General features: G+C 41.3%; 1 protein-coding gene across 2 annotated transcripts in view; it reads left to right on the forward strand.

The window, feature by feature from the left end:
- The first annotated feature begins 3,106 nt into the window (after positions 1-3,106).
- The window catches only part of DTD1 (D-aminoacyl-tRNA deacylase 1), a 194,069-nt gene continuing 183,306 nt past the window's right edge, over positions 3,107-13,869 (forward strand). The window contains exons 1-3 of one of the 2 annotated variants that reach the window (XR_007462153.1): positions 3,107-3,229; positions 7,980-8,070; positions 8,974-9,209. Coding sequence is in view for 1 of the 2 variants with exons in the window: in XM_049651199.1 (XP_049507156.1) it covers positions 3,187-3,229; positions 7,980-8,070; positions 8,974-9,209 (370 nt within the window). In the remaining variant the exon portion in view is untranslated. The remainder of the gene's footprint in view (positions 3,230-7,979; positions 8,071-8,973; positions 9,210-13,869) is intronic. The other variant, XM_049651199.1, reaches the window with a different exon arrangement.

Below are 13,869 nucleotides of genomic sequence, written 5' to 3' on the forward strand. Positions count from 1 at the left end.
TTGTGGGCTTATTTTTGCTGGCTTTGCAATGAGCATGCGCCAAAGAACAAAGGGAGGAGGGACTGAAAGTCTCTACATCACCTCAGGGAATGTACATTTGTTCCAGTCGGACTACTTTTTGCCTTAGATGCGCATAAGCAACATCTGGGTAAGGCTGTAACCTCTGTAGTACTCAGCCAATAAGGAACCAGGGGAGGGACTTGCATGCTAGGAGATAAATTGTCTGTTGTAACTGCCCGGAGTGTGCCTGTCCGTCAGACACCTGCTCTTACAAGAATGTTGATTAAAGCCTCACTTCACCATGCTCTGAGTCTCCATGTCTCTCCTTTGATTGGGTTGATGGGCTTATTTCTAACAGGGTCTTTCTGGTGATAGCGTATCAGAGGGCTATCTTGCCACGTTTATGTATTTTTTCTGTCACAGATTCAGCATATGTCAAAATGAACATGAGACTCTCCTGACCTTTGTCTATTTTCAGAGAAGAAAATCATACCCAATTGTGTACTGATGGAACCAGAAATATATCTAAGTGGCAGCAGTCAAAGAAGCAACAGTTAAGGTTCTCCTAAGCCATCGAGATCCACCTACTGGGGCTGAAAAATAAGCTTTTGGGGGGACACTGTGCTCCAGAGTGCTCTAGCATGCAGAGTGTTGGCTTTAAACACTCAGGGGAGCTCTGCTTTACCCTGAATTAGACTTTTATTCAAACTTTTTTTTTTTTTTTTTTTTTTTGAGAGAGAGAGAACGCAAGATGGGGAGAGAGGCAGAGGAACACAGAGAATCTTAAGCACTGAATTAGAGTTTTTAAGATGAATTACATGATCTATCATCATTTCCAAAACGACAGATTTGGCCCAGACAGAATGCACCAGTTTGCATTCCCACCAAAAGTGCGAGAGGGTTCCCGTTTCTCCATATCCTCTCCAGCGTCTATAGTCTCCTGATTTGTTCATTTTAGCCACTCTGACTGGCATGAGGTGGTATCTCAGTGTGGTTTTGATTTGTATTTCCCTGATGAGGAGTGTCATTGAGCATCTTTTCATGTGCCTGTTGCATTTGGATGTCTTCTTTAGAGAAGTGTCTATTTATGTCTTCTGTCCATTTCTTCACTGGATTATTTGTTTTTCAGGGAGAGAGAGACTCTTAAGCAGACTCCATGCCCAGCATGACTGTGAGATTATGACCTGAGCTGATATCAAGAGTTGGATGCTTAACCAACTGAGCCACCCAGGTGCCCCTTATTCGTGTTGTTTGTAAATATTATAGAAATCAATATTTAACAATTTTTCTTAGTTGTAATTTCTAATATAGTAAATCTCCTTGGATATAAGCTAGATAAGCAAACGCTATTTGGGGTGTTCCATAGTTTTTAGTAATGTAAAGGGGTCTTGACGTGGTTGTGCCTGGCTGGCTCAGTAGGTAAAACATGTGACTCTTGGAGTCATTGGGGGCAGAGTTTCTTAAAAAAAATTAAAAATATGGGGCACCTGGGTGGCTCAGTTGGTTGCTTAATTGATTCAGCTCTGACAGTTTGTAAGTTTGAGCCCTCAGCTGAGAGCCCTCTTCGGATCCTTTGTCCAGCCCCCTCCAACGCACTGGTTCTCCAGTTAATCTTTGTCAGTTTAATTGTCAGACCCAACCAGAGACCCTAGGAGTGAGAAAAACTTAAAATCTGAAATTTGTTTACATTAAATCAGCAGAGCTTAAACATTTTACCTCAAGACCCCTTTCAAGTTTTTAACAAATTTTTAAGTTTATTTATTTTGAAAGAGAAAAGTACAAATAGTTATTTAAATTTTACATGACAGAGTGGCCTTCATAAGAAAATGAAGACCTGAAGAAACAGACCTGTGTATTCTTATGCTATTTATTTTTTATTATTTTATTAAACATTTTTTAAAGATGTTTATTTTTTTTTAAGAGAGAGAGACAGAGTCTGAGCAGGGGAGGGGCAGAGAGAGAGGGAGACACAGAATCCAAAGTAGGCTCCAGGCTCTGAGCTGTCAGCACAGAGGCCAACGAATGCTCTTCAAGCACAGGGCTGGAATCCATGAACGGTGAGATCATGACCTGAGCCAAAGTCAGACGCCCAACCGACTGAGGCACCCAGGCACCCCTTTTACGCTATTTTTGATGGAGAGTGGACATCATGGAGGAATATGACAGGCCAAGGAGTATGAGGTAAGCATAGTAAACTGGAGGAAACTTTGAAAGGCCTGTTTGTTCTTGCCATCCCTTTGTCTTTGGAGATACGAGTGCACCTCTCACCTATGGGTTTATGGCCTGTTTCAGGATAGAAGGGTGGGAGGAAGGTCAGAGTGACTTTCCTGCTTCTGCCTCTTTCTCAAGCTCCATTATTCAATATGCCAACGTGCCATGTTTTGGGATAGCCTGTTCTTAATACCCAGTAATAACTAGAAGGCACACGGAAAGGGGCTTTATTTTTATCAGTGATAATAATTTGTTAGGGTAATACTTGTACAGTCCTTTGTGGCTTTCAAATCATTTTTACACAGTCTATTTTATTTAAACCTCCTCTAACAACCCTGGATGGGGGAGCTGCTAAGTATTAGTATTAGAGAAACGAGTATTACAGGATCATGTATCTCCGCACTACCATGGCATGGTTAAGTCGAATGAATACTTACATACTGTAGTTAAATGGCTATTTTAGGCAGCAGATTCTGTTCTGTCTGGTTTCTGAGAAGCACTGAGGCAGGAAAACAAGAGAAAAGGAATTTGGGAACATCTGGACGGAAGGGTGGAAGGAGGAACACGGGATTAGGATTCAGAACAAAGCTGGGATTTAGGGATGATTGGCTCTTAGGTCGGAGATGTGAGAAACATCCGGTGCAGAAACTGCGGTTTGGGCACAACTGAGTCTGGGTAGGGGGTGACAGCTGGGCGCGGGTTTCTGGGTCCCAGGGTCCGAGCTGGGCCCACCTGTGGCCTGGGCGGGACTGAGGGAGGGGCGGGGCCTATCACCAGGTGGGCGTGACCTATGCAGGCGAGGCCAACCTGTAGGTGGGCGTGGCCAACGTAGGAGGGCCGCCGCCAACCGGGTCTGACTGGGCCATCCGGCGCGCTTCCTGGTGTCACCCCCAGAGGGCGCCGGCCACTGAGCCGCACGCAGAGTCGCGAGGCCGGAAGGAGCGCGGCGCCGCCCCACTCGCCCCAACCGCCGCCATGAAAGCCGTGGTGCAGCGCGTCACCCGGGCCAGCGTCACAGGTCAGTCGGGCGGGGCCGGGGCCGGGCCCGGGAGGAGCCACCCCTGACCCCGCTCCCGGCTGTCCCCGGCCGCCCCCGCGAGGGTTCCCCCGCGCCGTCCCCGGGGCCCTTCCAGCCGCCAGCGGCCCTGGCGAGCTCGGCCCCCGCAGCCCCAAGTCCCCGGGCCGGCTCCGGGCGTCGCCGCGGCTGCAGAGCCGTCCACGTGCCCGGCGGGCCCCGGCGCGGCCCTGGCTGCAGGGCTCCGTTTTGGGTTCACGCTAAACGCGCCTTATTATTACCGGTTTTTGTTTGTTTTGTTTTTTGTTTTTGTTTGTTTGTTTGTTTTGGTCCTGACTACCGGGTGGAAGAATTTCCGAGCATCCCCGCGGCCCGTTCTTCGGTGGAATGTTGCACAAACAACACGTAGGCAGCATTTCCGGAGCAAGGACCCCCTCCCCCTCCCCTTTATAATGTTCTATTTTAAATTTCCTATTTTTGCCCATTGTCTAAATGTCCCAATGTTTATGGAGCTTGACTGCCAATAAAATGCACAGATATGAAGAGTTGTTCTTACGGTTGTGACAGTTATGTACACGTGACCAGCGCCCCATAAGACAGAATGTTCCCCGCGTGAGGACACCTCTCACTCGCCTAACCCTGCAGGGATGGGGTCAGAATCTAAAGAATCTTGGATGAAATGTTTCTCTTTGCCACCAGTTTCTTGTGGACCAAGCCACCCGACCATTAGTCATCGCTGGATCTACTGTAGTCTAGTTTGAACATCAGGGGTGCAGATGATTAATGTATATAAGGTAGTCGTTTTAAAAACAAACCCAGTTAAAAAGATGTTAAAAAAAATTAATGACTAATTTTAGATTGTCTTCTAGACTTCGGTTTGTTTTGTTTTGTTTTTGCAGAATTATAGTATTGTCTCAGTCCAAGTATTTCCAGATAGACTTTTCTTCCAGCCGAGTCTACACCAAGTACATGTTCTTATGTCCATAAAAGTATAAATCTAAAAAAAACGAAGCAACAGAATCCCGTAAAGAAACAACCAAACCCAGGAAAACCATATATTTACATCAGAGGGTCTACTTTTCAACCCTGCCTAGTGATTTCTAAGGTGTTCTGTTAACTCGTTTTGGATATGGTCCTGAAATAGCAAGGAACAGAATAGCATTGGGATTTATGGGATTTTAAAACGAAGGTTTTTTGGCATTTCAGTTAATATTTAAATTCACGGAAACTGGGAACATTAGTAGATGAGGAGATTTTTTGCCTCTTTGAGCAAAATTTTACATTCTACTCCATATGGTCATCACCAATGAGTGAAGTTTGGAGAATTTTAATCTTCTCTTACTTGAACTCTTCATTCTGCTGATCTGGAATATTGAAAACATGTGTTTTGTGAGATTTGCTAAATTGTTTGATTTTAATTTACAATTTAAATTGTATGCTCTTGTTAAAAACCAACAAACCTGCCTGTTAAACAAGTTAAGGGTATTAAAAAAAGATACAGGTATTAATTGTGGGAAGGTTTTGAATAAAATGGAATTCTTTCTCAGTGCTGGAGGGACCTTCAAGGTAGGCAGGCCTTCTAGTTCAATTGTAATGGAAAGACATTTTCTGATTCCTTTAGAATGTGACTGGCTTCACTGAAATGTGGTTGTACATGAATGGCATTTTATTTCAGAGGTTCTAAAATGTCACTTCTGATTTTATGGTTGGGACAGACTACAGTGTTAGGATTCATATTTTATTATATGGCAGGCTCACTTAATGAGATTGGTCAAGCACATTTTGATGCCTTAGCATGGTTATTGTGATAATCTAATTTTAAAAGCTTTATTATGGAACACTTTAAATGTATTTGTTTGGTTACACAGGCAGCAAAGTGTGGTAACCATGTCCCATTCCTCAGCTTCAGCAGCTAAAATTTGAATAGAATCATGTTGGGAAGAGGTTCTGAAATGCGTTTGAATGAATGAGTTAATTTGAGAGGTTGTGAATTCTTCTCAAAGAAGTGGTCAGAGGTGATGCCAGTATACATGGGAAATTGACCAAAGATCTCAGGTCTTTTCTAGTCCTGTGATCTGTTGCCTAAAATGGCGATTCTCAAGTTTTTTTCCCTTGAAAATCCATTTGCCTATAATAAAAGATCCTTTTGAACCTTCTGGTTCTTCTACTTGTCGCTGGAGGTGGGGAGCAAAACTACTCTAGCATAAGAGAGCAGCTAACTGTGTCACATACAGGCTTTGGGGCATAGTTTGTTTCTTATTAAAGCAATAATACATTATAAAAATGTTGAAACTCCTCAGATAGTGATTTGAATCACTTTAAATACTGATTCTGCTTTTGAGAATATTCTAAGAAGAGAATCCTAATTATAGGAAAAGATTTAGAGGAATGAATAGCAGAGCATGGAGCATTCTTACAGGGCAGTGAAACTACTCTATGATAATGTAAGGTGGATACATGTCATTATATATTTGTCCAACAAATCTATAGAATATCACATCAAGAGTGAACCCTAATGTAAACTATGGACTTTGAATGATAATGTTGTGCCAGTGCAGGTTCATCAATTGTAGGGAATGTTCCCCTTCGGTGGGGGATGTTGACAATGGGGAAGCTATGCATTATGGGGGCAGTGAGTATAGGGGAATCTCTATACCTTTGCTCAGTTTTGTTGTGAACCTAAAACTGCTTTAAATTGTAAAATGTAAAGTCTAGTATTCAAAGATTTTCACCACAGTGTTATTTATTGAAGTGAGAATTTTGAAACAAGCCATATATCCAGCCAAATGAGATGGTTAGTTGGTCCATTGGATGGAATGCAACTGTTCCACTTGATGGGATGCAACTATTAAAAGATGTTTAGGAAAATCTTATAACGTGAAAAAATCCTTATGCAATGTTTTTTTTTTTTTTTTTTTTTTAATTTTTTTTTTTCAACGTTTTTTTTTTTTATTTATTTTTGGGACAGAGAGAGACAGAGCATGAACGGGGGAGGGGCAGAGAGAGAGGGAGACACAGAATCGGAAACAGGCTCCAGGCTCCGAGCCATCAGCCCAGAGCCTGACGCGGGGCTCGAACTCACGGACCGCGAGATCGTGACCTGGCTGAAGTCGGACGCTTAACCGACTGCGCCACCCAGGCGCCCCTACTTATGCAATGTTAAGAGAAAAGGTGGAACACAAAAATTTATGTATGTTATTGCAGTAATTGAAAACAAATATAAAGTAAAACGTATGAATAGAGAAAATATCAAAGGGAAATTATTGAAATATTGAAGCGCTTGTCTTTGGGTGTTCTTTTTTCCTTCCTGTTTCTTATATTTTCCAAATTTTCTATGTTGTGTATGCATTAGTTTAATGGTGGATATAACTCAATAACCATTCTTTTTAAGCTTTTAAAACATACTATGGGGAAAATTTGAAAAATATTTTGATATTGTAAGAAAATAATATTGATTTATTTAAAGCACAAATAAAGCTTGATTGTGTTCTAAAGCAACAAGCCAGCCACCCCAGTTGTTTACTGCTTATTTCAGGTAGATTATTCCTGTTTCAGCTTCTGAGTCATTGGCTCAAAGGACAGTAAATCATTCATAGTCCATTGTAAGAAAAGTAGCACAGAAGAAAATATTTTTTTAGCATAAAAAGAAGAGAAATTAAGCTTTACTGATACTTTGTTTGGAATGGGTTGATGCTGATGCTTCCCTGGGGTCTGCATAGCAGGTGATCCCTTGTCAGGCTGAAGGAAGGGGGGGGGTTCTCATTCTTTCCTTAACTTGCTGGATATTATAACATGTTACAGTCTATGATGCCTTTTCAGATATATTTATAGATATTATCTAGCAGACGCAAACAAGAAAATGGCAGAGTTGACCCTTCTCCCGATTGGAATGTTAGGTTAATAGATGGTAAAATAACAAGATGTCAGTAACATGATGAGATTTGGCAAAAAGTTGGCCAAAAATATGGACAGTTATGAAGATTAACATTTGAAATATGGATTTAGGTTCACTGTAACAATGATGGATCTTAGCTTAAGAACTGAACCAGCACTGAGATACTGCCTAATGGTGGTAGAGCTATGCATTTGACTATAAATACATGCACAAATGTTTGGAATATATGTTTAGAGATTTGTTTTTTTGTGGATGAGGTACATGATTGAAAGGGATTTGGAGGTCATTGGCTTAGAATACAAACTTGAGTACTAAACTAGGACATAATAGAAGTTTGCTGACTTGAAGCTTAACTTTTAAACTATGGTTTGTGTATATATTTATCTTCTTGCAGTAAGTAGAAAAATTCTTTTTCTGACATAAATGTTTATTATTTTGTACTATCTGTATATTATGTACCATATTTGCTAATTCTGAAGAAAAGCAAGCATCTCCTTTCAGAGAATTAGTGCAGCTGGGCTGGATTCCCTGGGGAGGAAAACTCTTGTGTTTTTACAGATAGGCAAACTCTATCATGGAAAGTTTGAGGTATCCTGCCCAAGGTAACACAGAAGAAAATGTGGCCCTAAAAGTTAGCTTAATGGTTGTTAGCTCGTTCATTCCAGATATAAAATCAGAAAGGACCTAAATCTTGATAGTCTTACTGCATTTATGAAACTCATTTTTCAATACCCACTGACTTTACCAAAGAAGTTCTAAGAAGTATGTGTGATGTTTAAACATTCTTGTGGTTACTTAAAAGTTCATCATGGCACCTGTTTGGTTCTGAGTTTCTTTCCTCTTTTGTTTCCTTTCTAGTTGGAGGAGAGCAAATAAGTGCAATTGGACGGGGAATCTGTGTGTTGCTGGGTATTTCTCTGGAAGATACACAGAAGGAACTGGAGCACATGTAAGAGGCGGATTTCTAAGTCATTTCTGTTTGAATGGGATATGTACTGGATATATCTGTAGCTCTGTATTTCTACCTGCCTAGCTATCTGAATTATGTATATACATACACTGGGAACTTCCATGATATTTTGTTTCTGTGAAGTGAGCCCCTGTTACTTTTTTTGTCTGTCCTGTTTGATTTAATGTGGTTATCTCTGTGTTTCAGATGAGGGGGCCAAGGAAGAGTAATTTGTCAGATGATACCCACCAAGTCAGCAGCAGAGCTGAACCCAACAGCCTCGGTCCCTATTTGCTGCTATATCCATGAACCATTCTCTTAATGCAAAACGGAACTTGTTTTCTTATGAATGATTTCTGTTTCCAGTTTGAGCAGTATGATCTGGGCACCATTTATCCATTTAAAAAATGTCCAGTTGTTCATCGTACACATAGGGTCTGGAGCTCTGATAATTCACTGACTTGCCTAAGATCATGAACATGTATTTAGCAAAAAGCCTGAATTCAAATTAGAATCTATGCTACCTGGGGCGCCTGGGTGGCTCAGTTGGTTACGTGTTTGACTTTGGCTCAGGTCATGATCTCGCCGTTGATGGGTTCAAGCCCCACGTCAGGCTCTGTGCTGACAGCTCAGAGCCTGGAGCCTGTTTCGGATTCTGTGTCTCTCTCTCTGCCCCTCCCCTGCTCATGCTCTGTCTCTCTATCTCTCGAAAATAAATAAACATTAGAAAAAAATTAAAAAAAAAATCATCTAGGCTACCTGACTTGGAAGCTGGTGCTCTTTTTACTGAGGTAGAGGAGTTTGTCGTTATGTTCTTTTTCAACAGGTGACACTTTGGGGGTATGGAGTGTGTTGGGAGCTTATGATTCTTCAGGTTTCTCTAACCACTGTTTTCCTGCTTAGGGTCAGAAAGATTTTAAACCTGCGTGTGTTTGAGGATGAGAGTGGGAAACACTGGTCGAAGAGTGTGATGGACAAACAGTATGAGGTGCTGTGCATCAGCCAGTTCACCCTCCAGTGCGTGCTCAAGGGGAACAAGCCTGACTTTCACCTGGCAATGCCCACAGAGCAGGCAGAAAGCTTCTACAACAGCTTCCTGGAGCAGCTGCGCAAGACCTACAGGCCGGAGCTCATCAAAGGTAGGCAGAAGGGTGAGCTGCCCAAGAGGAGAGTTTCTGGCATACTTCTAGGCAGGTCGAAAAGAGAATCTGCGATTATGGCATCTCTTTTTCCAGAAAGTTTGTTGTTTGTGCTTATCACTTATAACAACGTAGTGGCTGCTGCTACTGCTGTTGTGGTAGGAGTTCTCTGAATGCCACGGATACTGTTTACTCTTTTTCATTCTTTATTTTTTTAATGTTTATTTATTTATTTTGGGAGAGAGAGACTGTGAGTGCCTGCATGTGTGAGGGAGGGGCAGAGAGAGGGAGAGAGAGAATTCCAAGCAGGCTCCTTGCTGTCAGCGCAGAGCCCCATTTGGGATGTGATTCCACGAACCGTGAGATCATGACCTGAGCCAAAATCAAGAGGCAACGCTTCACCAGCTGAGTCACCCAGGCACCCCACCCTTTTTCATTCTTCTGTTCACATTTGAAATATTTAGCAACCCAGAAGTGTGTTTGATATAGTGGTGTTTAATGTTGCTTGCTTATGATGTCTGATAGAGAAGACAATGCAGGTACAAATGTGAGTCAAGTGGCATTTTATTTAAAAATTTTTTTTATTTATTTTTGAGAGAGAGAGAGAAAGAAAGAGAGAAAGACAGAGCATGAGTGAGGGAGAAGCAGGGAGAGACAGAGACACAGAATCTGAAGCAAGCTCCAGACTCTGAGCTGTCAGCATAGAGCCCCATGTGGGACTCAAATCCCTGAACTGTGAGATCATGACCTGAGCCGAAGTCAGACGATTAACTGACTGAGCCACCCAGGCGCCCTATAGCCACGTGTCATTTTAAATTTCTAGTAGCCATATTAAAAAAAAGTAAAAAGAAACAAGTGAAATTAATTTTATTTAGTTTTATTTACTTATTTATTTAAAAGTTTATTTACTTATTTTGAGAGAGAGAGAAAGAACATGAGCAGGGAAGGGGCAGAGAGAGAAGAAGAGAATCCCAAGCAGGCTCCACACTTGTCAGCGCAGAGTCCAATGTGGGACTTGAAATCACGAACCGGGAGATCATGACCTAAGCTGATGTCAAGAGTCAGATGCTTAACTGACTGAACCACCCAGGCGCCCCTGGAATTAATTTTAAAAGTATATTTTATTTAACTCAGTATATCCAAAATAGTATGATTTCACCTTTTAATCAATATAAAAAGTTATTGAGATAATTTTCATTCTTTTTTTTGTGCTAAAGTCATCTAAATCTGGTGTGTAGTTTATACATATAGCCCATCTAAATTTGGACCAGCCACATTTCAAGTACCCAATAGCTGTGTGTGTGTAATGGCTATCATATTGGATAGTGAAGGTTTAGGTCTTTACTTAACTGTTTATTGGAAGGAATGCCAACCTAGTTTGAGATTTAGTCTAGAAAATGCCTTGCTCTAGTGGTCTTGGTTTACGGGAGAATTATGAATCTGAAACTATGTGTCTTTTTAAAAAGGGGACCATTCATTTCTAGTCTGTTTTCAGGTTTCTGGAGGGCAGATTGCATTTGATACCATCATGTTTTGTCTTTTTCTTCAGTTATTAGAATGTTTAGCCTCCTTTGGTAATACATCTCAGTGTGAGACTTTCCTAAGAATGTCTCAATATCTAATTACAGTTTCTTTTGCTGCCATCATACCCTTTTATAGACATCTAAGAGTTGTTAACAGTTAACTCTGTGGTATCTCCTATACTTTGACTTTCTCTGGAAGAAACAAACCCTGATCCCTTATTTATTGTATCTGTTTTCAACCTTAAGTAAGAAAAGTTACTGCCTAATTTTGAAGCTCTGTAGCAAAGCCCCACATTGAGGATTATCAGCTCATCAGATTACTTACGTTTAGAAGAGTGATATTCCTATTCCTCTTTGGCATTTCCTTTTATCTTATTTCTCACTTGTGTAAGGTGTCTCTTTGCCATGATCAGGACATCCCTGCCTTAAATCCCACTCTTTACTTGGGTCCTGGTTGAACGGAATGTATTTGCCTCTTCTGGAAATAATCCAAGTTTAGAGCTCCATTCACAAGTCTGGTCATGGATGTCTCCAGTGTTTTCTCCCACCCTGTGTCAACGGGGTTCCTTCTGCATGGCCTTGCTGCAAACATATTTCTTCCAAAATTCAGTAGTTAAGTCTTCTGAATAATTATTTTTCTTTGCTGAGCTGGGGATTAAATGGTGTCATCATTGTCTCCTCTGATTGGTATTTGTAGAATCATCCCATTGCTGAGTAATCTCAGACAAATTTTGGAACACTCTGAAGTCCCTTGAAAGGACGAGCACAAGGAATACCATAAGAGTGTAAGTGAAGGCATTTTAGGTGGCGGAACACTGGTGCTTGTTAAGGAATGCCCAAGTGAAAACAAATGAGCATTCACCTGAGTCCTTAAAGAGGAGTGTTTTGTGTAGTATTAGGTGTTTTGTGTTCCTGTTACTTTTTAAATAAAGTTTACTTATTTATTTTGAGAGAGACAGAGAGCACATGAGCACTGCATGAGTCAGAGAGGGGCAGAAAGACAGGGAGAGAGAGAATCCAAAGCAGGCTCTGCACTGTCAGCATGGAGCTGATGTGGGGCTCGAACTCATGAACTGTGAGATTATGACCTTGAGCTGAAATCAAGAGTTGGGCACTTAACCAACTGAGCCACCCAGGCACCCATGTGCCTTTTACTTTTTGAAATGATGTGTATTTTGTCCAGGTAATTCTGTGAAGTGCCTGAAGCAGTGTACTGTTAACAATATAATTTTATAATGGGTCACAGTTTAAGTTTGTGGGGATATGATATATCTGATTGTTTTGATGAAAAATTGATGTGATTTATTCAAAAAGTTTTAATCAATTTATTTCCAAGTCCTTCGGGCTTTCAGAAACAACTACAGTGATATCAGTAGGGTCTCTCTTGTTCTTTCAGCTTTTTATCTCTTTTGTGGTCTTTGATGGAACAAGATGCAGAGAGCATGTTGTACACACTTGCTGTGTTTTGGTTAATTTTGAGTTTTTGGCTTCCAGCTCCAATATGTAGAGCCCCCCCCCCCCCGAGAGCTGAAGGGATGTTGGAACACAAACAAATTGCTAATGAATACATTTTATTTCTTTTTTTTCTTTTAAAGTTTATTTTATTTAAAATAAAGAGAGCACAAGTGGGGGAGGGGAGAGAGAGAGGTGAGACACAGAATCTGAAGCAGGCTCCAGGCTCTGAGCTATCAGTGCAGAGCCTGATGTGGGGCTGAAACCCACAAACCGTGAGATCATGACCTGAGCTGAAGTCGGATGCTTATCCGACTAAGCCACCCAGGCGCCCCTATATTTTCTTTATTTTAGGATTCTCAGGGCCACTTCAGCAATTTTAAGACTTAAAGTAGTTTAATTTGTTTTTTGGAAAAAATTAAATTTTTTTTCTAGTTTTACTGAGATACAATTGACATATGTTAGTTTTAGCATTAGTTTTAGTTGTACCACATGATGATTTGATATGTGGGTATATTGTGAAATGATCACTAATGTTAGTTCAGTTAATGTTCATCATCTCACATAGTTACAGTTTTACTTTTCTTGTGATAAGAACTTTTTTTTTTTTAGCTTTATTTATTTGGGTTACCTGGGTGGCTCAGTCAGTTAAGTGTCGCATTTGATTTCCCCTCAGGTCATGATCTAATGATTTGTGAGATCGAGCCCTATGTTGGGGTCTGCACTGACTGCGTGGAACCTGCTTGGGATATTCATTCATTCATTTTCTCTCTCTCTCTCCCTCCCCCCCCCCCCCCACCCCCGCTTGCACACATGCGTGCATGCTCTCTCTCAAAAATAAGTAATTCAACCAGAACAAAGTTTATTTATTTATTTTTGAGGGGGGTGGTGGGAGCGTCAGTAGGAGAAGAAGGAGAGAGAATCGCAGGCAGGCTCAGTACTGTCAGTACAGAGCCCAACTTGGGGTTTGAACTCACGAACTGTGAGATCATGACCTGAGCCAAGGTCAAGAGTTGGATGCTTAACCAGCCACCCAGGCGCCCCTGTGATGAGAACTTTTAAGATCTACTCTCCTAGCAACTTTCAAATATGTGATACAGTATTGTTAACTTTGGTCATTATGCCATATCTTATATCCCAGAATTTATTTATCTTACAATTGGAAGTTTGAACCTTTTGACCAGCTTCATCCATTTTACCCACTCTCCACCCCCTGCCTCTGGCAACCACCAATCTGTTCTCTGTATCTATGAGATTGGTTTTTTAGACTCCATGTATAAGTGAGATTGTATAGTATTTGTCTTTTTCTGTCTGATTGAAAGCCCTTAATGTCCATCCATGTTCTTGCAAATGGAAGGATTTCCTTCTTTTCTTATGGCTGAATAGTATTCTATTGTGTATATATATCACATCCTTTTTTAAAATGGTTTTGTTATTATTATTCTTAATTTTTTTTTTTTTTTTTTTCCAGAGAGAGCATACGAGCAGGGGAGGGGCAGAGGGAGAGAGAGAATCTAGAGCAGACTCCACGCTCAGCATGGAGCCTGATGCAGGGCTCGATCCCACGACCCTGGGGGGCCCCCCCGCCCCCCCACCGCCCCCCTCCCCAGACCACATCTTTTTTATGCTTTCATCTATCAGTAGACACTTAGGTTGCTTTCATGTGTTGGCTGTTGATTTAGTTA

The sequence above is a fragment of the Panthera uncia genome (assembly GCF_023721935.1).
Source record: "Panthera uncia isolate 11264 chromosome A3 unlocalized genomic scaffold, Puncia_PCG_1.0 HiC_scaffold_11, whole genome shotgun sequence".
Taxonomy (NCBI): Eukaryota; Metazoa; Chordata; class Mammalia; order Carnivora; family Felidae; genus Panthera; species Panthera uncia.